Below are 23,104 nucleotides of genomic sequence, written 5' to 3'. Positions count from 1 at the left end.
CCAACCATGGCTACTTATTCTGCTCTAGTTAAGGAAAATTCTTATACAGCAGAATAATAATGGAACAATACATTAAAGAAAAGACATTGGGTTTCAGCAAAAAGCAAAACTCTTACTGCCAGAAGACTGGACAATTTAGCATGCTATCACCATTTAATAACTCTTCTAAAAGACATGCAAAGCAATAACCCATGCATAACTGAACATAAACCAAAAGGCAAACTAAATTAAATAGCAAACTAAGTAAAACAATGTAAAATAAATAAAAACAAATAAAAATTATGCATTCAAAACCCAAAATAAAGCAAACTGCAAACTGTACATTTCTGAAGTATCAACAAAACAAAAAGTAAATCTCAACTAAATGAAAAAAAAAACAAGGTAATAAAAAGTGTGAATAATAACATACCGAAAAGAATAAAGAGGCATTGGGGTGTAACTCTCTTTAGAGAACAGCAGAGCAAGGCAGCGGAGGGACAGGGAAGAGGTAAGGAATCGAAGGGGAGAGCGAGGTTGCACAAATCGTCCACAACGAGGAAGGGCAGAGTCCCCGCAGGAAATGGCGAAATTGGTTGATGGATGATGAAGTTTTCAAGATGGTTAATATTGAAGGGCAGGTTGGTTTCCGAAGAGCAGGGTTTATGGTTTTTGGTTTGGTTTGTGTTTGTTGGGTTTTTGTTGGGTTTTGTTTGGAAGGGGAATGTTTTTATTGTTTTGTTTCAAGCAACAACAGGAAGCAGAAGTACCGTGCAGTCAGTTGGCAAAGAAATTCCGGATCAGGGGAAGAAAAAAAATTCAGGGATGGGGAGAAAAGAAAAAAAGTAGCAAAAAACACAGGTCAGTAAATACATAAGGAAATATGTAGTGTTCCATCAGTCAGATTTATAGAATTCTACATACAATAACTCGTTTACAGAAACAGTTAATAGGTTTTACCTAGTGGAACACAATGATAAAGAAAAGGCATTTTTACTTAAGATATACAAAGAGGTAAGAGACAGTATCACAACCGAGTGACTTCTACAGGCTTCAATAGTCAATTGCACCGCAACGGGATTCCCTAAAACTGGATTTAAAAGTACCTGCTCCGACTGCAAGAATTTCTTAGGGGAAATGACTTCACAGCTTGGGTCAAACCCGGCTGCATTTGCTGTTTTAGCACCAGCGACTGCAGAAGTGCTCCACGCTGTGCAGTCCAATTCACTGCCTTTACAGCAAGAGATGTTTCTGGATGAGCAGCTGTACCACTACAAAACCCCTCAAAGGTCTGCTAAAAGCTCTTGCTCCAGAAGAACTTGGTACCTGGTTTGCAAGAGGCCTCCAAGGCTTGCGCTCACCATGCAGAAACCCCAAACTGCTGCTATGCAGCTGGAAAGGCAGGAAAAACATCTCTGCTCCCAGCACTTTGTATTCCAAGTCAAGCCAGTGCAATGGGAGGCACACAGACTTCTTCCATTCATCATGGAAAGGAAAAAGGGAGCTATTTCAGTTTCCACAGTTCCAAATCAGGGAAAACCCACCCATGTTATGGCAGAGCAGTCACTCCAGAGAAATACTGTCTCTTAACTAACCAGTTGTGGCACAGGTAAGTTTCTACAACACTGATTATACAGGCAATGGAAAAAAGTTTCATGTCTGTTAGTTCACAGCTTCAGTACAAGTATCAAAGTCTCTCTAGCCCAAAGATAAGCTGGATGGATAGTGAAGGGCTCACCAAAAACCACAAGGCATGAAATAACTGCTCTCTCCTACTTTACCAAGAACTGTGTGCACCGTTCAGACACTGCTTGGAGCTGAGAACTCGTGCAAGTTTAACAGGTCCAGCACAGCCCTTGGGCCTGCCACTGCCACCCAGGCTACCAAATCCTCCCAAGAACCACACTCCTGACAGCGCTGGTTGGGAATAATGTCACCAGCTCTTAACGTTTGGGACTTCTGTTTGACCAGCAAGTCATGGGAGCGAGGCAGCGGTGACACCTCCTGGGATGGCAGAGGAGTTCCTAGGTAGAAGAGCAACTCATCCAAACCAAAGCTGTATCCCAGTCCCTGCCATTATTTCATGCCCTGGAGAAAACAGTAATGACAGATAAAAAGAGCAGTCTGAAAATATTGAGTCAATTGGTTCATCTCATCACGAGTTAAAACACTTTGATCATTCATCACATCCAGGCTTTCCCTTTGATGCAAAAGAGGTTTTGTGGTTACTCTGACATCACCGGTAAGTTTGAGAGCTTTGCCAAGTAGCATTAACTTGTGTGCACAGTCCCACCAGTTAAAGGGGTTTGCAGCAGAGACTCTTCTGCACACACTAGAAGATTCTACACTTTCAATCCAACAAAGAGCCAAAAGCTGACTGAAAAGTCCCAGATACCCACATCAGATTCTCTTGTGCTGCTTTCGTGAAAGATTTTTGTTCAAATATTATTTGCTGTATTTTTAAAGAAATCCAAATATTTCAACTCACTAAGTTAAGTAGAATTGAAAATGTAAACTGTGAGCTGTTAAGGGGTTTAGCTAAGGAAAAACTTCCAGGAATCTTGGAAAGGGAAAATGTTCAAGCACATGGCAGAGGAAATACTGCACAGGTACAAGGTCAAGCTGGCAGGCGTCCAGACACTACACAGAAAGAGCAAAGGTCAGAACAAAGTCTCTCTGTAGTTCTGAATTAATGTATTAAAAACTAGAACATGCCAAGGAAAAGAAAGCATGGACATGACTATTCTGTGACCCAAATGACACTACTCCATGGGAATGGCAGGGAGACTCCAAATAAAAGAGGGAGGAAGGGACAGGCATTGTAGTCTTTATGGGATGAGAGCAGGCAGGCAGCACCCTTGGCTTTGAACCAAAGAAGAGCAAGGTTTTAATTTGAGATGGACTTTCTCATTTCCCTTCAGCAACTAGAGTACTGATCTGCTTTGAGTTTGAGAGCTGGCAGAGCACAGCAGCTGCTTTTCTAGTTTTGCCATTTCCTTTAGGTTATGGCAGCATTTCACTTTCAATGACTTTCAGCACAATCTGTGTTCAGAAAGTGAAAGCAGAGGTAATAGAAGGAGGAAGAAAAAAAAAAAAAGAGTAAAGTTAGGACTCCACTAACCTCAGGATTCAGACTGCTAACCAGCAGCACACAGTTCCCTGCCCCAGTGAGGCCGGGAATGGCAATCCGTCCTGCTGCAGCCGCTGCAGCTGCTGGGATAGCCAAAGGAGCTAGTGCTCCGTGAACACTTGGAACTGTCAGGCCTGGAAATTAAAGAATATTAACCAGTAAAGAAATTAACAGCACGTACTCTAGTGTATTTGCTGCACCAGAAGGGAGAACAGCACCTTCTGGAACATGCACGTCATAATTCGAACCACGGTGACCGTGTATGCTAAGAGCAAGAGGAGCCTCCAATTCTGGTGCTGCAGGAAATGGCATGGTTTGTAATGGGATTTGCTCTTGCAGTGCCTGGTGCTTAAACGGGTGCCCTCAGCACTGTCTGGTTGACTACAATGTGCTGCACGTCTCACAAGAAGCGGAATCAGCACAAAGCCTGAGCTCTGCTGGTGCAGGAAAGGTATCGCACACAGTGCATTTGGAAGGGTCTTTCCAACCAGTGCATGCCAACACACTTTGTTCTTTAACCATGCATCTAACAGGAGGTGTTAGCTGATGGTAAGATACCACCAGCTCATCTCTTCAGGAATGGGAGAAGCATTAGTTTTATTTACAGGCATTTCTAGGTTGCTCACAGTAACTGCTGTCACCTTGCTGCATTAGCCCTCCACAAAGGGCAGAGCTTTGGAGTTCAAGAAACACCACTAGTAATCAATATAATCCCTCCTCCGTGGCACAGGATATTCCCCCAACAGGGTATTAACAAAACATTAACAGTTCCACCCTTCAATCTGTGCTGCTTTATCATAAGCAAGGAAAGTCCATCATGTTCCAAGGAAGCCAGAGTATGGTCTGCGATGAAAACCAAAGCAGACCTTGTTTAGTCTGGCAACCCAGTGAGCGGGTTCACCACCTAAACCCCAAGCCTTGAACCTCAGGCACTTGGCTACTTCTGCAAGTAGTAGTAATGTGTTACCTGCAGGATGAGCTGCAAACTGCCAGTGCAGCTCCAACAGTGCATGTCACATGGGTCATGTTTAAACAACAGCTTTACTTCAAATATTTAGTGGAAAATGGACAAGGATTCCTTGCTTTTGACCACATCTATGGCTATCAAAGTGAGCTCAAACCTCTGTAACCACACGAGGAAATTCAAAACATTTCACCTCCCTCCTCATCTCCCCCAGTTATTTTAACTACTGCCTTTACTGACTCCCCCATCCTGCTCCCCATTTCCCTCTTTGCCCTGGGATACTCCCTAGCCAGAGGTACTACATCTGCATTCTTAGTTGAGGTTACTTACTGCAACACCGTTTCCCTCTATACCCAAGTGCCAGCATTGAGAACTGACATCACTAACCTCCCAAAATATGGCTACTTAGCTTTAAATCATCAAGATGCTTCAGCAACAGAAAATCTATATAAAATTTCAACTTACGAAATACAGTACCTGCAGCCTGAGGAATTGCAAAGGCAGGAGGAAAGCCAGTTCCTGCATATGGAGAAGGAGAGATTATTCCTGGGGCACCTGGGAAAGATATACACATTATACACAACACCCAATAGCAAGAAAACCTCTAGACTTAGCTGGAATGTCTTGATCTGGCCTTCAACATATGCATTTAGTTGAAAGCTAAACCCTAAACCACGCAGGAATTCAAAAACGCCTCTAATGGAACACTGAGCTTCAAGACACTGCAAGAACAATTCCTCCTTCCTCTAATTCTGCTGTTAATCAAACTACAAGCTAATAGCTCCTGTAAGTGCTCACCCAGCCCAGTTTTTCAAGTGCAGGTGACACCACCCCAAGTTCATACTGTTGTCAAAGCAGCAGATGGCACCAGAAGCCCAGACAGCTGCAAAGCCTCAAACCGAATGGAGAACAGCTTCCAAAGCAGCATCAAGCACCCACAGCCACATGGGCCTACAAGCAATTTGCACTACTCTGATCCAGTGGTTTCTAAGTTTTCCTCCTTAGTCATATTCCACAATTCTGTATGACCCACTAGAATCATAGAATGGTTTAGGTTGGAAAGGACCTTAAGATCATCCAGTTCCAACCCCTGCCATGGGCAGGGACTCCTTACCCTAAGACCATGTTGCCCAAGGCTCTGTCCAACCTGGCCTTGAACACTGCCAGGGATGGAGCATTCACCACTTCTCTGAGCACCCTGTGCTAGCGCCTCACCACCCTTACAGTAAAGAACTTCTTCCTTACATCCAACCTGAAAATACACCCAGGTTACATCCCCTCCCCTTCCCCAACTGTCACATGCATCGGTTCTGTGCCCACTTCCAAGAGTTCTCACCAAAAGCAGCTGCCATGGTCTGATCAAGAGGGGGCTGGCTGTCCCCAGAAGGTAGGTCCGGTCGTGTGTAATCTCTGCTCTTATCATTATTGTATTTTACATTGAGACTTGTGAGCTTTGAGAAATCTATGCGCAGCGTGCAACAGGCATTGTAGATGTTCTGTCCATCCAAAGACTGCAAAGAAACAAACCTTTCCTCACCCAACATGCATTTACACTGATATCACACAGAAGGTGTTACAACATCCCAGGTACCAGGGCTCTGTTGGGACATCTGCAGGTATCCCCCACTCTGTGTGGGGAAAGCACCACTTTATCCCCCCCCACTTCAGTCTTCTCCCATTAGCTGCACCACTCCTGCTCATGGGCAATGCTCACATAAACCTTGTGATTCCCCCCCACATCCCAACATCCCCCCCAGCATCCCAAACCACTTCTAACACTGATCCTAAACTAATAAAAGCAAACCTAAAAGTGAAAATAGTTCAGGTATTGGCACTGCAAGCATACTACTCACCAGTTTGGCATGCTGAGCACTCACTGGGTCAGCATATTGCAACAGGGCCTGGAACTGGTGGTTCTTTGTGAATGTGATTATTTTCAAGACCGTACCAAACTTGGAGAAAATCTGTAAGAGAATATTTGCATCTCTTGTTAGCTCCTTTCCAGCGAGTTCGTCTCATATTGATCTCCATGAGTAGAAGCAGAAACAACAAAACGCTATTCCTTTGCCTTGTCAGCTTTCCAACTTCAAAATGTAAGGCTTTAATCTACACTTGTATCACGGCCATCAGACTAGAAAAAACACAGGGTGACCCAGCTGTCTCCTTAGAGTGTTTGTTAGGAACTATTACACAGGAAGGTTCATATACACCTTCCCAGACTGAAGCTTTTCCAAGCTTTTCAGAGCTGCTTCAATGCAGTCAAGCTTGCATTTTAAACAGAGAGATGAAGTTAAGCAACTGCAACAGGAACTTGCCAAATAAGCTACTGGCCAACGACCTCCAGGCACAGGATTGGTTTCCCCCTACCCTTGCAGACAAACATGAGGCAGCGACTTCTGCTAAACGCCAAGCAGAACTTGAAGAGCCATCCTGAAAACAGAACTGTTTGTCCCTTGCACTGCAGCAGACTGTAATACAAGGAAAATGGACCAGCAATCAAATCCCTGGTCATTAAGGTCTGGCCAGACTGGAAGCAAAACCAGAGCAATCTCATGTAGGTGTTGGGGCCTCCAGAAGACTTTTGGCAGCTACATTCAGAACTTTTATCGTAGAGATAAACCCACATCCTGTTAGAACACAGACATGGCGAACACAACCCCTCCTTCCAGGACCACCTTCAAGGTGTGGTACCAGGTTTTACCTGATGCAGAACATCCAGAGCGACAGGATAGAAGAGATTCTCCACAATGATCCTCAGGACAGGGCTCTGGCCAGCCATGGCCATTCCTGCATCCACGGCTGCAGCAGCGGCCGGCAGGGCCAGGCTCCCCGGCGGCGCCAAGTTCACTGCTTGCAGAGCTGCCTGAGCACGCTGCAGAACCAGACACTGTTAGACGCACACTTGTGCTTACACAACAGACACATGCAGCTTTCCTTGAGCTTCCTGTCTGCAGACTGCTAGAACTCAGCAGTGAGCCCAACACAGAGAGCAGTTTATGGTTCCTAAGGCTGGGAATGTACTAACTTTGGCACATTTTAAACATGGGCAGTGCAGACCATCCCCATCAGCAACGTGAAGAGAGCAATGTGAAAACACTAACTCAATAAAATAGCTTATTAGCAGTAGCATAAGTACTATTTTAAGTACTTTATAAGGCTAGACCCTTGCTCGCCATCTACTGATGCAGCAGAATTATTCCAGTGTTCAGGAAAAGGGAAAGCTAGGCTCTTCTGGGGTGAAACTCCACCTCCAGAATGCTACAGAAGCTGACAGGACTGAGTAAGATTAATGCCCATCCGTACTGGGATCCAGGAGCAAGAACTGGCTGGGAATTTACTCCCTGTAGAGTCCCTCTTGTTCACACAACATTGATGCTCTCACTGTGCTGCATCAGGTGCTGGCTTTGTTAGATGCACCCACAAGTAACCTTTTCACCTGCACAGCATTAGATGCTCTGCTCCTGAGGAAACTCAGCCTGAAAAGCGAGAGGCAGCAAACTGGGTGTACTGGGTAGCCACCCCGATAAGGAGCCGCAAGTAACTTGAACTTCTTTCCAGTGTTCCTGTCCTGAAAGGCTGCCAAGAGCAGCTGAGTCAAAACAGGGAACTTCTTACCCTTTGCACAGCAGATCTTGCACATAAACTCCAGACAGCCCAGACAAAGCTTGGGGAACTGCTGTGTTCCTATGCTGCCTGCCTCAACACCAGTGCTCCCCAGCAACAGGCTGCACTCTGTTGCACGCTCCAGTTTTGCCCCATCAGAGCTTCATTTCATACAAATCTTGAAGACATTAAGCAAGTCTTCAGATCTGTACTTGGTTACTGTTTCTACCTAAAGGATGCTAAGCCTCCTTCTATCTCCTATTCCCTTTGCACCTTCTTCCCTGAGATGAAGCAAGATTTAGCAGCTCATTTAAGAGTCTGCTGAAACTTTGGATAAAGGCTGTTATAAGAGACTTTGCTCTTTGATTGTTAAACCAAATCTTAAAGCCCTCCCCAGGCCTACACCAGCAGCACAACTCAAACCAGCGGCTGAGAAATGTCTCTTCCCTCCCACCAGTATGACAACGTAAAGAACAGCAACTAACAGCTTGGTTTGCAGAGTTGTCTGTCTTCAGCTCCTTGTGGTTAGAGAACTGAATGTAGATCGGCTGGCTCCGGAGGACTGGAGTGACAGTGGTGTAGTAGTTCACCATGGTGTTGGCTGCCTCCTCCGTGTTCATTTCTATGAAAGCCTGTGCAGAAGTGAAACCCAACAGACACATCAGAGCAGCTCAAGAGTCAGCATGAACACTTGGCAACAGCATCACGCTATGGCTGCCTTTAGGAGGAACTTCCAGTTGAACTGCAACTGGATTCGATTTTCACAACTGCATTTCCATGCAGGTTTCTGTACACAGGATTAAGAATTGACTGTACGAAGATCAAGTGAGGATCTTCACTGTCCAGAGTGATTTAATGGAATGTTCCAGTCTCATCCTAAGATCTCCATGCTATATATATTTAGGAAAGTGGCAGAAGTGTCTGCAGGAACACAATCAGCCAGCACTCATCCAGATTCTTAACACCTGTCATTTAAGCAACTCCCCATACTTCTCTAAGCAGCAGCAAGCCCACCCACTGCTCTGTGGCTTTATAGTCTTCTACTTCAGAACAAAAGCCTAAGGGATTGTGGCAAGTCATTCCATTAAGTACTTACATATAATCACAGCAGGTGATATATCAGAGGCACATTTTCATAATTAAAGACAGTATTTTAAGTGATTATTAAAGCTGGCTTTGCCTTTTTACTCCTTCATTTGCAAGACAATTTTAGTTACCAAATTAGTGCACACCTTTTGCATTACCCAAGAGTGGTTTGGCTTTACCCACCTAATTCATTGTACCTGTAAAGGTGTCCTTAATATGCAAAGTTACACTGGTGGTTACTCAACTGTCAAAGCAGCTTGAGTGAAAGAGGCCAACTCATGTCACTGCTGTCCAAATAATTTACCTGCTCTGCAATTTAGAAACCAGGCACAACGCTGATTATAGGAGACAACCTGCAATTATGGACTTAGCTCCTTGCACAGCCCGAAAATAGTATTTTCTACAGCTCATGGGATAATCATGGAAAAGTCAAATAATAGTACGCAGACGTTATTGACTCCTAATACTTGACAGTTGTTTAAACAACTTAGGCCTGGTTTACAGATGACAAACTCATCAAGCCTTTGCCACAAGCCCCGCCTGCAATTACAGAGACAATACCTGATTTTTGCCTTTCAACATGAGAAGATTGGTGACCTTGCCAAAAGGTAAGCCCAAGGAGATGACCTCTGCCTCCGTGACATCACTGGGGAGCTTACGGACATGGATTACTCGGGATGGGACTCCAGCACTTCTATCACCTTTGAATTTTTTGATGTCGTTTCCATTAGCTGGAAAAACAAAGAGTTACCCAAAACTTCAGAGCTTCTAACATCCAGTCTGTGCTCCCCATCCAGTTATGGCTCTCTTACAGAGAAATTCCACAGTCTAATTCCACTAGAATCTGAAGACACATGGTTTTACTTCACCCCCTCACCCCCCCCAAATGACACGTTGCAAGTGATGTTGCTGAGTGCCACTGCAATAGAATCAAGCCTCCAGTGGCCATTTCACAGCTTGTTTACAGCACACACCCACCCCTCTACTCTGTGTAGGGCTGTGCCTCTGATGCTACAGCACTGTTCAGATCCTTTTCACTTGGTCTGGCATCCTTAGCAATGAAGCTGTTTGAAGGGGCCATCTTAAAGCAAGTGATACTCTTAAATACGACCCAAATTGTCCTTTCAGGTCAGCTGGATTGTCCACAGGGCAAAGGCTGCTGCAGCACAGCACCAGAGCTGGCCCAGTATGGCAGGGAGGCTTGTAGGACATGAAGGTAACTCCAAGACAGACAATTCAAGGCACTGACAAGCACAGAGGGCAGAACTCTGAACTGAGCACCCATGGATACTGTCTTGGGTGGGATTCCTGACCTCTCCACAGGATCACACTCCCAGAGAGCAGCAAACGATTTCATACAGCCAGAATAACCCTAGAAAAATTCAACTGTGCTTTAAGTTTAGAGCAAAACCTGCATGTTCTAATTCTGTAAAATCATTTTAGCAACTGGTCTGCCCCGATCTTCTTCGGTCCACTAAAACTCATACGGGTATAGGGCAGAAGTTTATTATTATTCAGCACTGTTCTACAAAGGCCCAGGAAACATCAAAACTAAAGAGGTTTTAAAACCCAGACCTCCTCCTAGTATCTGCAACACTTATAAATTGCTGTTCTTTTTTAGAGGCAACATTACCTGCAGAAGAATTGTTGTCGTTCATGATAAAGGGTCCGTTAGTAACACAAGTAGGGAAAAGCTCGTCAGCTCCCCGCTGGAAAAGAAAAGATGAAAGGTAAACTGAGAGCATTTCTACTGAGTTCTATTCAGGTCCTCCTAAAGCAGAACAATTGAGCCTAAGCTGTAGAGAAGCTGAAGTGTAAGTGAAAACATACTGAGAGTGGGCAGTGAACCTCACCTCCATAAATTAAATATAAGTAAGATCCAATTTAGTAATTGAGTAGCACTATCCAATATCTATCTGCTAAGCATTAGGGATCTTCAGAGCTGAAGCATCACTGAACTGTACAAAGCCACTAAATGCACTGAGACACACCAGTAGGATGGGAATGCAACAGAACAGTCCCACAGGTGAGGAAGAGCAAACCAAACAGGCCCCCTGGCATCCACGGAGGGCACAGGAGGGTTACCAGGAGCTAGGACATCTTAAGCAAAAGTCAAATTACCAGAAGCTGGCCAAAGCTGTTTGTGTGTGACTTGGCCATTACGGACTACTTTTAATCTCCAGTTACCAGCAGAAGATGCAACTACAAGAAACAGAGATGCGATCCCTTCCCTTCCCTACACCAAGAAAGGGCAGAGCATGAATGTAACATTACTGGCAAAAAGCTACTTTTCAGATTTCACAGCAGAAATGGGTCCACATTTAACAGTTCAGATTGTAGTAGAGAAAAAACTGTCCCTGGTTTGGCATCTTGTAGTCACAATGCCCAGAACAGCAGCACCATCAAGTCTCAGAAAGCACACGTAGGTCCACAGGGACTAAACCTTCAGAATCCCATCCTCTGCTACCCTGCACCTCAGGCTTTGCTCCACATCAGCATCAACGTGGCTACTGGCAAAACCAAACCCCACAAGTAGCACAGCGTATCCCAACATCTGGATTCTGTGACTTTGCTCACTGCAGCACTATGGAGGGAGAAAACATCTGACAAAGCAATTCTAAACCAGACTGTTCCTACTAGAACGAGACAACAGCTCCTGGTACTGCTGAGCTTTAGAAACACATCTGCTCCAGGTTTTTTTTAGGAGCTGTAGGTGTAATTCCATCTGCTCACACAAAAGTCACTCAGCCCAACTGCCTCCAAGCCACCCTACATTAGTCTAACCCAAGCAGGAGCTACGAAAAACACTACTAAGACTACAAATCACTTCTTAGCACAATCGATGCTTATATACATAACACAGCTTAAAATCAGGATGGCTTCATTACACAAAACAACCTCAAATCCCGTTGAAACCTGTGAGCAAACACAGTAATACAGATGCAACACAAAGAAGCATTTTCTCACTATTCTCTACATTACTCTTGCACAGAAATGCCACAGTCAAAGGCTTTCAGCAGCAGAAAAAAGAACAGAGCTCATGCCTGTCTCGTTTAGCTCCCCCCATCCCGACGGAAACGTGCCCTCCTTCACCCTGTGGCTACCAGACACTCCATCACCCACCATGCCCTAGATGTGGCAGCACCTGCAGAAACACTATCTGTGTGACAACAGCAGCTCCCCGCTCCCTTCCCAGCACACAGGCAGAAGTAGGTCACACAAGAGCCCCAGCTCACTGCAGAGCAGACACAGCACTTGTGCTTTAAAACCCTGTGTTTCTTGTTTGACTACTCACTGCTGGCTCTTCAAAAGACAGGCTCAAGGACTTTGATCTCTTGAATCTCAGGAATTAGGGCCAGGTTCCAACCTGTGGTTCGTGCGCTGCTGATGGTCACCTGCAGCACTGACCAGGTTCCACCAAGGCTGTGGGCACCAGGGAGGTCATTGCCTCCTGACATGGTACAGGAATTGGGAATAGGCCTTTTTACAGCTCTTCTAATTAGCACTTGGATTGCCCAAGCTGGTCTGGGAGCCTATTCCCTGTGATCCCAGCCTTTTGATGACTCAAGTTTATGCATAAATCCACAGGTAAAGGAAAAAAAACCCAGCACTTTCCTGTAAAAACACTCTTGCGCCGGAGCTCCTGCAGCCACTCTGGGCATGGCTTTACTCTGGGGCCTGGGATACAACTGGCAGCTATTTACAAGCACCAACCAGCAGCAGACAAAAGCCCTCCCAATGCAGACAAGTGTTTACTGGCCTCATGAAACCCCTCACATGAGGCCTTAATGGGCCCTGAACTGTAGAAAAAGGGTTCCTGAATAGCAGCTTGTACATTTGTGAGCACAGAGAACTCCAGCACTCCCAGTAGGAAACAATGCAGTTGTGCAGGGGCAGCCCCTGCGATCCACAACGGCAACACCAGAAGAACAAGCCACATATTTAGCTCTCATGGAGGCAACACCAGGAAACTATAAAGTGGAAAAACAAACATTTATACTATTATGGAAAGAATTTCAATTCCCTGAATTTCACTTTCCTGATGACTTGTTCAATAACAACATTTTCTCCCATATTGCAATCTTTACCTGCAGGGCACACTGACAAAGAATGCTTCTGGCTGCTGGGTTCCACATGTTCATGTTGCTTTAAAGAAAGAGCCATTTCAGTCCACTCCCCTCTTATCTTGGAGACAGTCTCCGCTGCCTACTACACCCAGAGCCAGGAGGCAGAGGGGAACGACTGTTCCACATCAAAAGCAGCAGCAGGCAATTTGTAAGCTTCCCAGTTGGAAGTACGTGCGAGCGAAGAGGGAAGGCTACAGCAGTTGGAAAACTACTATTATTCCAAGGACTCCTCTCTACACAAGGAAGTTCACAGGCAGTACATGCAGAACTCTGTACAGTTATACCCAAACTCTTCCACACAGGCTTCCTTCGAAGCAATCGCTTTTCTAGGGGAGCCTTACCACGCACTGAGGAGTTACACCAAGGAGTAACGCTGAGCACATGGTGCTGCCAAACCTCCTCCAGCCACCGGATGCTGCATCAAGGATGACTCTTCAGCTGTGTTTGTTCCTCCTCTGCTACTCCTGCAGCTTATCTCAGATAACCCCAAGAAATCTCTAGGGAAGACCCAAAGCCAGACTAGTTCTTGGAAAGGGTTTAGAAGAGTTTTTCTACCACCACCACATCCACTGGGTGTCCTGACTGACACTGGGAAAGCCAAAAGCGACTGATTCTGAGGTGTTGTTTTATTTGGGTTTAAAAGCACACAAACAGCAAGTGAACGGCTGTGTGGCTGCTCAGCAGCTCGCCAGCACCAACCCACACCTCCACCCCTCTACCTCCTTCAGTTGTGACTACCATGGGGAGACCCAACCGTGCAGGAACAACTCAAGACAAGCTCTTCAGATCCTCAAGTCCCCACCCCTGCTCACAAAAGGCATGGATTCCTGTTGACATTCGCCGAGCCAATTCCGTTGCAGCAGCAACAATGCGCTCACAGCAACAAATCTCCTCTTCCTGGTCATAGGAAACAACCCCCACACTGCAGCTCCTCCCCAGGCTGCTCCCACCACAGAATCACCAGGTAGAACCTGGCCTGGGAGCGTTTCTATGACAGCAGCCTTCTTTGTCTGCACTCCTGGCTACGAAAGCTCTACTGCTCAAGCTGCATTCATTTACTTCCAACACCCCTGCTCCGGATAGTTTTGCCATCAACGATTTAGTTCCCTTTTCTGAGTTAAAGGCAAAGTAGATTTCAAATAGTTCCTATTTTTCTGAGTTAACTTTGAGGAACTTTGATCTTTTTCTTTAGTTTTAACCAAAAAGCTCTCAGAGCTTTTTGGCCAGGCTTTCCCAGCTTAAAAAGCAACTCTCAATTGTCCCATTGCTGCTAGGATTTTACCTGAACCTTGTCACGGTTTGGAGTGAACCCACAGATAATCACAGCTTCTGCCAGCACACCTATACGTGCTACAGCTGCCCCATGTAATCCTTGATTATGGGAAGGAAGATGGCAAGAGCCAAACTCAGGCGCTGCAGGAAACTCCTCGCTCATGAGGAACCCTGCAAAGAGCAGCAGCACTCCCAGCCCTGACTGCAGAGCTGCTCTAGGGATAAGCCATAGCAGTATCCCTCCTTCTGGTGCAGAACAAGGTAGATGTAGGTGGTGTACAGGCCACCACCTAAAAGACACTTCCAGGAAGTAAAGCACCTGGAAAACCCCCTCGAGGAAGAAGCCAATAAAAATCTGGACTGTTGGAAGTCCTTGGTTTGCTTAAGTTTGGATAAAAGCCCTGTCAGAAGTCTCATGGCAGAGCACACCAGCATCGTTCTTCCACTTCATTTTGCCCCAAGTTTGTAAGATGATTTTTAAGGCAGTAAAAGGCCACCAAAATATTCTGCACAAACAACATAAGAGATCATGGGGAAGCTCACACCGACCCTTTGTTTTGATGAAAGAAGCAAAAACCATCATGTCTTTGAGCTCAGAAAGAACAGAGCACTGCTGAGGTATGCTCCGAGGGCTCATATGAGCTCAGCCCCAGAGGAATGTGCTCCATGCTGCAGTGCTCAGCTCCAGTCAGTTTGCAAAGGAACTAAGAGAAATCCAGGCTGGTGACATCATCATTCACACTCATGTTACACTCCAGCTTTTCTTGCTGAGAGATTCAAGAGCTAGGAATGAAACTAACCTTAAACCACTCGAAGGATGCCAGCTTTCCTTGTCTTCCCCACAAGACTGGCTTCCAGCAGGGCTCCCTCGTGTTACCCCTTGTACCATCTCCTGCTGCCAGCACTCTTGAGTCATGTAAAGGTAGAGCAGCGTGAAGAACATCGCCATTTGGGTGACAAACAGCACACTAACTGCATCCTCCTTTGGTCCCAGTAAAGCTGGAAGTGTCTGATCAGCACAAGGGAGCTTCAAGACCCTGCAGACAGCAGGCCTGGGCCAAATGAGACACTGCAGGATGCTGCTGTCCATCTTCAGTGTCACTTAGCCTCTTGCTACCAAACAGCTTACATAACCTGATCTGAACCTGGAGTTCCGGGGGGGGTGGAGGGAGAAATACCAATTTCATTCATCAAATAGCTTGTGGCTGATTTTTATGTACCAACTCAAATACAGCAACCCCTGCAGCATTTGTCAGATTAAATCCAGCTCTGTAGCTGGTATATTCCATCCATGGAGTCATCAATCTGTAGTGGAGGCATCAGCCTGTCTGGCAGGCCTTGAGTAGGTCCTTTTTTAACTACACTGTTTAGCTGGAGCCAAGCAATGTCACCTACCACTTACAGCCTCTGAAGCTGTTCTAACCTCGCTCTTGCCCACACAAGATTGAGTGTGATACCTTTCCCAAAGAGCCAGCATGGCAGACTTCCCACTGAGATTCCCAACAGCATACGTGGCTACACACACACATTGCACCTTTGAAACCAGGTCAGTCGGTCAGAGCACTGCAAAGAATTCAGTTCTTAGGAAAAGTGTCCTACCAGGTGTACTGCCACAAGAGCTGGTACCATTTCTAGTGCACACAGATGAGGCTGTGAGTGCAGACACTGGAAGCTCAGGCATTATATGAAAGCAGTTGCTCACACAGCCCAGCGTGTGGTTGTGCAATAAGGTGCATTACCAGCTCCTCAACCCACTCACCCCAGCAGCCCCTCCCTGACTTTCTTTCTCAGTCTTTGCTACTATGGAGACACCCTGTAAAACAAACCTGCCCTTTGAGCAAACAAAAGGTGTGGCCATTTCAAAGAGCCCCAAATTCCTGAGCTCCAAGGGCTGCAGCAATGCAGTCACGCTGGCTTTGCAGGGCAATCCACGCCCAGGCTTTATGAGGTTCTGCTCCCAACCTGAAACTTAACTGCCCCTCAACCTTGAGCTTTTCCATCCTGCAGGTGAGCAGACAGGTCCTTGGTGAAGCACAGGACAAACACTACCACAAAGAAATGCCACTGGGTGAGTCATGCTCGGAAAATGGAACCTGTGAAAGAACATTTTGTGTCCAAATCTGGAGCAGCACAAACTGAACATGCAGGTTTAGAAGAAACTACTAATTCAATCTCCTCTAAATTGCAGTTGTGTAATAATGGCACCTGCTGTGGCAGCCATGGAGCCATCATTGCACTGCGATTACCAGCACACACTTGCTGAACTAAGCAGAGTATTCAAAGAGTTCTCATATGAAGCTATACCAGAATTACATAGGACTGAAACTGAAATCATGCTTTCTCTCCTTGCTGGTGTAAGGTGGCAGCAAATATGGCACTGGCACTACTTGAAACCAGTGGCAGTGACTCAAGGCCCAGACTCTATCCCATGCTTATGGGATTAAAGATGAAGTTGAATAAATTCATGTGTGTTCAGTATTTTGCTATTTGTTTGAATCATCACAGATTGAGGGCAAAGGAGGCCTGAGGTTAAACCCAAATATTTTCTACAACCATTTCATTAACTGATTGTTTTCTACAGTCCCACACAGGTTTCTTTTCACCTACCAGGAGTCCCAGTTCCTTTCCTTTCCAAGTGCAAGGAACTTGAGGTGGCTCCCACATGAAAACCTGGGTTACATGTGATGGAGAAACTACTTCACACAGCTCAAAGAGCTGCTAAACCTGTGGCAGTAATCTCACCTCATCCAGCAGCTTCAGCTCCTGGCAACGCAGATGTAGCCATGTGTCAGAACCCGTCACAGGACAGGTACCTGTACATTACAGGTGCATCAAACCCTGTACAACAGGAACACAGATCACACGAAGCTCTTTATCAAACCTGGCTGATGTGGCACTGCCAAAGGACACCACCATCCATGCACCCTGCTACCAACATGTGGCTTACACGTGTGATCACGCCTGTTAGAGCAGCCACAAGAGCCAGCTTGTTGCAGCCTCGAAGCAAAGCCATAGGAGGGGACTGGAATTTCCTCACAACATTCTTGGCCTGCTGCCTGAAGCCATAATTACTGTTCCCATGGCAAAGATCCTGGCTTGATCACAAATGACTTCTATGCAGCCAGCCCGTACCACACTCCAGCAAGCCCTGCTTTAAAAATTAACTTCTCAAATGCCACCAAAGTGGTTGCTCTTTGTTTCTGGAAGCATCAGCTTTCAGAAAAAAAAAGCATGTTCAACTTAACCAAGAAACTACAAAATTACTCAGACTTTTCCAATCACTGGAACAGTTTCACTTAATAATGATGTACCATAGTTCATACTCTTTCTAGTAACCAGTGCTGTTTGGAGACCGTTAGAGCCTGAGGAGGTAGTGGTATCCAGGCAAAATAAAGACAGGGAAAGGAGATCCAGAGGAATCTTGATCAAATTACTGAGAAGAGGCAACTGCACGGTCAGATGTAGTACCCTGGAGTTCAAATACAGTGCCTCCATCTTAAGGTCATACTTCCTCTTCAGTCAGCAATGACATTAGGGGAAGAAACAAGTCCTAACTCATGTGTTTCAAATGTGTAGAACATTCCAGAAGGCTGTGCATTAAAAGCCCCACACCAGAACCGTAATGAGCTCCCTAAACTAATTCACACACTTGAAACTGAGGAGGAGCCTGTGGACTAGGCTAAATGTGAAGCCCAAGAACAATGACCATCCTGGTTCAGAACCAGAGCACCAGGCAGTGCAGTGCTGAGCAGCAAGACTGAGAAGATCCAGGGACTTCTTAAAGTAAGGCTTGCTCTGCATCACAGGCACTCTTCCCACCTGACTGAGAATTCTCCAACTTTGGGACATTCTTTATGAAGCCAGAGATGACAAAACTACAGCTACATTTTCAGGCAGTTCTAAAGAATATCTGCTTGTGAAGGTGAGGCAGCAGTTAATCCTTGAAGCGATGTCAGTGATGCCCCAGGGAGCACACAAATGCTGGTGGATGGACAGAGCTCCACTACTGTAGTCATGTTAGCAAAGACAAGGCGAAATGCTTCTGTGGCATCATGGAAACCTTCTTCTGCAGAGCCTTCAAACTCCTTCTTGGCAAACCAAAGTGGGGCAGGTTGAAGAGGAAGCACCACAAAAGCAACATTTCAGGAGCTGTAGCCAGTGAGGTTTTACACTTACCACAGAGGTAACTACTTTTAAGAAGTGACTGACAAAGCTTTTGCAAAGAGATGCCTGTAGCTCCCTGTGCAGGAGCCCTGCAGGCAGGGATCTCCAGTGATACAGGAGCGTGGGGAAGCTGTAAGGGAAGCCTTCCCTTTGCTCCTATAGCTGTGCACAAAAAGGGTTCTGACTTAACTGAGCAAATCTGTAACACGTACAAGTTACACCCCAGCATTAAGGAACATTCTGCCGCATGAGCTACACTGGTTTATTCAATGACTTATTCCAACATCATCAGGTAACATGGCAATGTCAAAAATCATTTTAAAACTTACCTTTATCCCGATGATTCAACTTTCCTTTTGCTTCTGCCACTCTTAAATTTTGATTCAACTTTCTCAAGACTCACCTTGTCTGACTGCACAAAACCCTCATTTTCGATGCCCACTTTGGTCCCACCACTGGCCACCCCATGGTACAACTTCCATGACTGTGGTTACAGCTCTGGCTGTGTGAGGAGCAGAAGCCCTTGGATGCAATTGCTCCCAGCCCTCAGTTTAGACACTGTATGCACTAGGGACTGCAACCACCCCACAGATGGGAGTGATGAGCTGTGCAATCCCACATCCGGAAGCTTGAAGATTCACCAAGACAATTACAGCTTCAGAAGCTTCCTGGTGAAGTTCAGTTGTGTAAAACCACTTCTTAAAGCTGCAGAAACCTAAAGCTACAAATTACCCAGTTAAAACCAACTGAGTGGACTCTTACCTAGATTAATCAGTTTACTAGAAGATCAAACTGCTCTGCAGATCAAGAGATGACTTACTCCACCTTTTACAATAGCTCTTAAGTATTAACCAACTTCATTGCCCAGGCTGAAGCCTTCCTTCCTCCTCCGATGTCAAACTGAGCTCCTCACAGCAGAACCAGACACTATCATGGCACTACAATTAACTCCAATTTCAGATTCTCATATGAGGAAAAGTTAGAATAACTTCCCCCTATAGCTATTAAACCAAGCCCCCTTCATGCATTTGATACTCCTCAAACCCTGAAGCACTAAACCACGCTTATGCTTAGCAGCAGTGACATCGAGTTCTGCACTTCCAGCACAAAAACCTATCTGCTGTTCAGGAGAAAGTTCTCTCTAATGCTCCTTCTTCACTCAGACAGACCTAACAGAGCTCACCTCTACTTCAGCCACCTCACCAGCCTATTCCAAGTCACCACAATACTCAGTTCCTAATGGAGATGCTAACACCATGCAAGTCGGGCCATTAAAGAAGCCAAAGGCCAACATTCACACATACTATCTAACAAAAGGAACTCAAGGGCTGAACTTACTGTAATCCTGATCCCAGAGCATTAGCTCCAATGGTCAGGAAGGAACAAGAAACCCCTTTAATGCAGGAGGGAGTGCCAGTCAGTCTATCCCACACATTCCAGTTGACCATTTCACAGGCCCCAGCTTTTATCCTGGAACACAACAGCCTGTTACTAAGTACTGCAGATAAGGAGGCTCCTGTCAGCACTTTGAGTTTCAGGGCTAAGTCTGCACTTTCAAAACCTGAGACTAGAAGGATGAAGGTCATATTTACTGTACTCACAAGAGATAAAAACCAACAGCTAAACACTATGGGGGGAGAAGGGGGGGCAGAAGGATTTGACATACAAGTGAACAGGAATTCACATAAACAAAGGAAACAGTTCTCGAAAGGCCCAATTTCTCCATTGAGAAGCAATGCCTAGCACACAAATAACAAGCATGGCCTGACATTTAGAAGGGGAAAGGGCTGTTTCTAAATGCAATAAAGTTCTTTTCTGACAGTTGATAATCAATGTCCAAATGCCAAGAGCTAAATGCTGAGCCATAATAAAAGTTTTCAATGCACATGAAACTAAATTACCTTCTGGTTGCAACCAATTTACATGGTACCAGAAATAACCCTTTAAAGCTGAAGATCTACATTTGGTGAGGCTAAAACAAGGTCAGATGCTGAGCAGTGTAAAAAGAGAGAAAAAGTGAGAAGTGCCTACCTTTGTACCAACTGTTAAATCTTGGACAATGCTGTAGAAAAAAGAAAGAAAAGGATTAAAAAAGTTAGATAGGTTTGCCACAAATATCCAGCATAGTTTACAGCAGTAAGAAAAAAAAGCAAGTCAAAAGTGCACAGTTGTCTTTGCAAGTGAGCCAAGGACAGTTTATACAAAGGAAAATTATTAGATGGTGATGGTGGAGACCCAAGACCCAGCAGTGTTAGAAACCCACAGCTCTTCCCCTCCCTAGCATGGGGCTTGCTTGCTCCTTGTGCAAGGGCTCACAGGGGCTAAGAGCAAACCCCGCAGGTACCTCACTTCCAGCACCACCTCTGACCAAGCAAGAGTCAACTCCATCCAACGTATTCACTTCTACAGTTCTTAACCCCCTGGTTTGTAAACGGGAAACCTCTGCTGGGCTCTAAGGAGGCTCTGGAGCAAAATCCTTGCGTTGGTAGTGAGACTAAAGGGGGGCAGGAGAGACATGGGCAGCTCCCAGGCTGGGGTTTGCCTGTACTGTACACAACATTCCTCTATCAATTCCTTTCTACTTGGAAAAACAAACAGTATTTTCCCTAAGACAAATCTCAAGGAAAAAAAAAACCACCAAACCCAAGCACTTATTCAACTCTATCATAAGCACTTAAACCTCCTACAATGAGACTTTCTGATTAACTAACATGATAAACAGCATAGCTGTACCTCGGGCACCTCACACCAGCAAGCACGAATGGACCTAGAGCAGCTTCTTTCCCAATGGCATCAGAATGCCTTGTCTACAGCTTGCTGTACGGTACCTGGGTAATGCCCCAGAGTATTCCAGCACCTACACGTTACTCCTCGTTACAAGAGTGCTCCAGGATTACAGTTTTACCCTTGCACTGAAGATTATGTATATACATTTTTAACAAACTCCAAACCACTGTAAAGCAGCAACACAAAACAGAGCAGAAATGACCATTTCAGACTGACATATACGCAGTACTGCCTGGTTCAGTGCAGTAACTGCACTGTAACTGCAGAAACAGCCTGGTTCAACTCCTGCCTTCCCAAAAAGCTGACCGTGACTTCAGAGTACAGGATCCAAGAGCAGTTAACAGACCTGTAGCAACCCTAAAGAAACATGGCAGAGCAGCAGCAGGCAGGGCAGCCCTTCCTAAACCAGCAACGTGAAGCCTAAAATACTTAACAAGCCTACAAAGGGATTTAAGGCAGAGAGAACTCGCATTTCCTGGTCCTTCCTGCCCTACCCGCCCGCACCAACTTCTCAGGCCATTAAATACTGCTCCGTGTTGAGTCACTCCCATTTCCCCAGCTCCACAAACACGCCGTCACACCAGTCCAGGCCAGCTCAGCTCCTCGGACTTCCTCCTCCAACCCAACCTGCCATGTCATCATAACCCAGCGCTTCAGAGCCGGAGCTGTGGCCACGAAACCACGCGATAGTTTCTTTCCCCTTTTTTTCCTCCCCTGCCCCCCCTCCAAGCCAACTCCTTCAAGACGGCTCCGTGCAAGGAGAGCGCCGGGATCCATGGAGCACAGATGGGGTTTGGTGCACTGGGAGGGCCAGCAGTAATGAACTAATCAAACCCATCTGCAGAGAGCACTTTAAAGCATCATGTTATACCAATGAGAATGACTCCGAGTACATGGTTCTTGAGTGAAAACGCACACATTCACCCAGTGAGTTTCACAGCCCTATGAAAGAAGCAGTATTTCCAGCACAGCAGAAGAGCAACAGGGAATCTCCCAAGTTTCCCAAACTCTCCAACTTACCCCCAAGCAGTTTCTCTCACTTCCTGTTCCTCCTGTGGGCCTCTCACACAGGAAATGTTTTACATAAAAGTACTCCTAACAGGGGACAGCATTTCTAACTCTCCAGCAGGAAGAGCTGGTTGATTTGCCAAGAATTATCAATTCCTGGAATACTGGAATATCATTGAAACCCATTTGATAACAAATGACCACATGGAACAAGCAGCAACAGTATGGAAGAAGTTTGACTCCAGAAATGTGCAACGTACTTCCCATTCAACCCCCCCCACCAATAAATTATTGCATCTTAAGCTCCATTCTCTTGTTCTCTATCAACCTTAAGCAGGGGATTAAAGCCTTTTTCAGTTCCAAAACAACTGGCAATAAAGCCCCTATCCAAAAGGGGCATTTTTGCATTGAATTCCTACACAACGAGGGGGAAAAAAATCCAGCAGCACCAAGAAAACCTCGAGGTTATTTTCCAAAGCAGCGTTTTTCCTCTATTAACTCCTTGTGTGTTTTACCAAAGCCGTTTACTCAACGGGCTCAACTGAAAAGCAAAGTATTGGTTTGAGGGGAAGGAGACGGAAGCAACCAGGGGACAGGGAGGGAGGCAAAGACCTAAAACCACCTTCAGAAGCAGCTTTTGGAGGTTCAACAGCCTCCACGGGGGAACCCGATCCAAGATAACGGGGTGGTTAAGGCTCAGATGATCCTAAACCGTCTCCATTCAAATACCAACTGCTTTAACACGCACCGTAAACCAGCCTGCCTAAGAACTACGGTGAAGCCAGCTGGTAACCAACTGGTTTTGCCAGCAGAACGCCTGATCTGACACGCTGGAGCTTTATCTGTGATACCCAACGTGGTGCACAACTTGTTAAAAGCAGCCGAGCAAGCCCTGGAGTGTGAAATCCGCAAGAGACACAGCTTTTATGGGCTTTTAGAGGGAAAAACCACGGAGACGCCACTTTTTCAATGCGTAAGGAAAAAAAA

At 45.8% G+C, this 23,104-nt stretch overlaps 1 protein-coding gene across 5 annotated transcripts in view; it reads right to left on the bottom strand.

Annotated features, from left to right (window-relative positions):
• The window catches only part of PTBP1 (polypyrimidine tract binding protein 1), a 28,687-nt gene that overhangs the window by 4,546 nt on the left and 1,037 nt on the right, over positions 1-23,104 (bottom strand). The window contains exons 2-11 of one of the 5 annotated variants that reach the window (XM_065658990.1): positions 20,354-20,384; positions 10,393-10,468; positions 9,321-9,490; positions 8,159-8,305; positions 6,772-6,942; positions 5,924-6,034; positions 5,407-5,581; positions 4,536-4,625; positions 3,098-3,240; positions 410-443 (exon numbers count right to left, since the gene is read on the bottom strand). In XM_065658990.1, the coding sequence (XP_065515062.1) occupies positions 410-443; positions 3,098-3,240; positions 4,536-4,625; positions 5,407-5,581; positions 5,924-6,034; positions 6,772-6,942; positions 8,159-8,305; positions 9,321-9,490; positions 10,393-10,468; positions 20,354-20,384 (1,148 nt within the window). Of the gene's footprint in view, positions 1-409; positions 444-3,097; positions 3,241-4,535; positions 4,626-5,406; positions 5,582-5,923; positions 6,035-6,771; positions 6,943-8,158; positions 8,306-9,320; positions 9,491-10,392; positions 10,469-20,353; positions 20,385-23,104 lie in introns of those variants that run through there. The other 4 variants (XM_065658988.1, XM_065658991.1, XM_065658992.1 and 1 more) reach the window with 4 other exon arrangements.

Source organism: Lathamus discolor, chromosome 21 (genome assembly GCF_037157495.1).
Source record: "Lathamus discolor isolate bLatDis1 chromosome 21, bLatDis1.hap1, whole genome shotgun sequence".
NCBI classification, from domain to species: Eukaryota; Metazoa; Chordata; class Aves; order Psittaciformes; family Psittacidae; genus Lathamus; species Lathamus discolor.
This window is presented reverse-complemented; position numbering and strand designations above follow the sequence as displayed.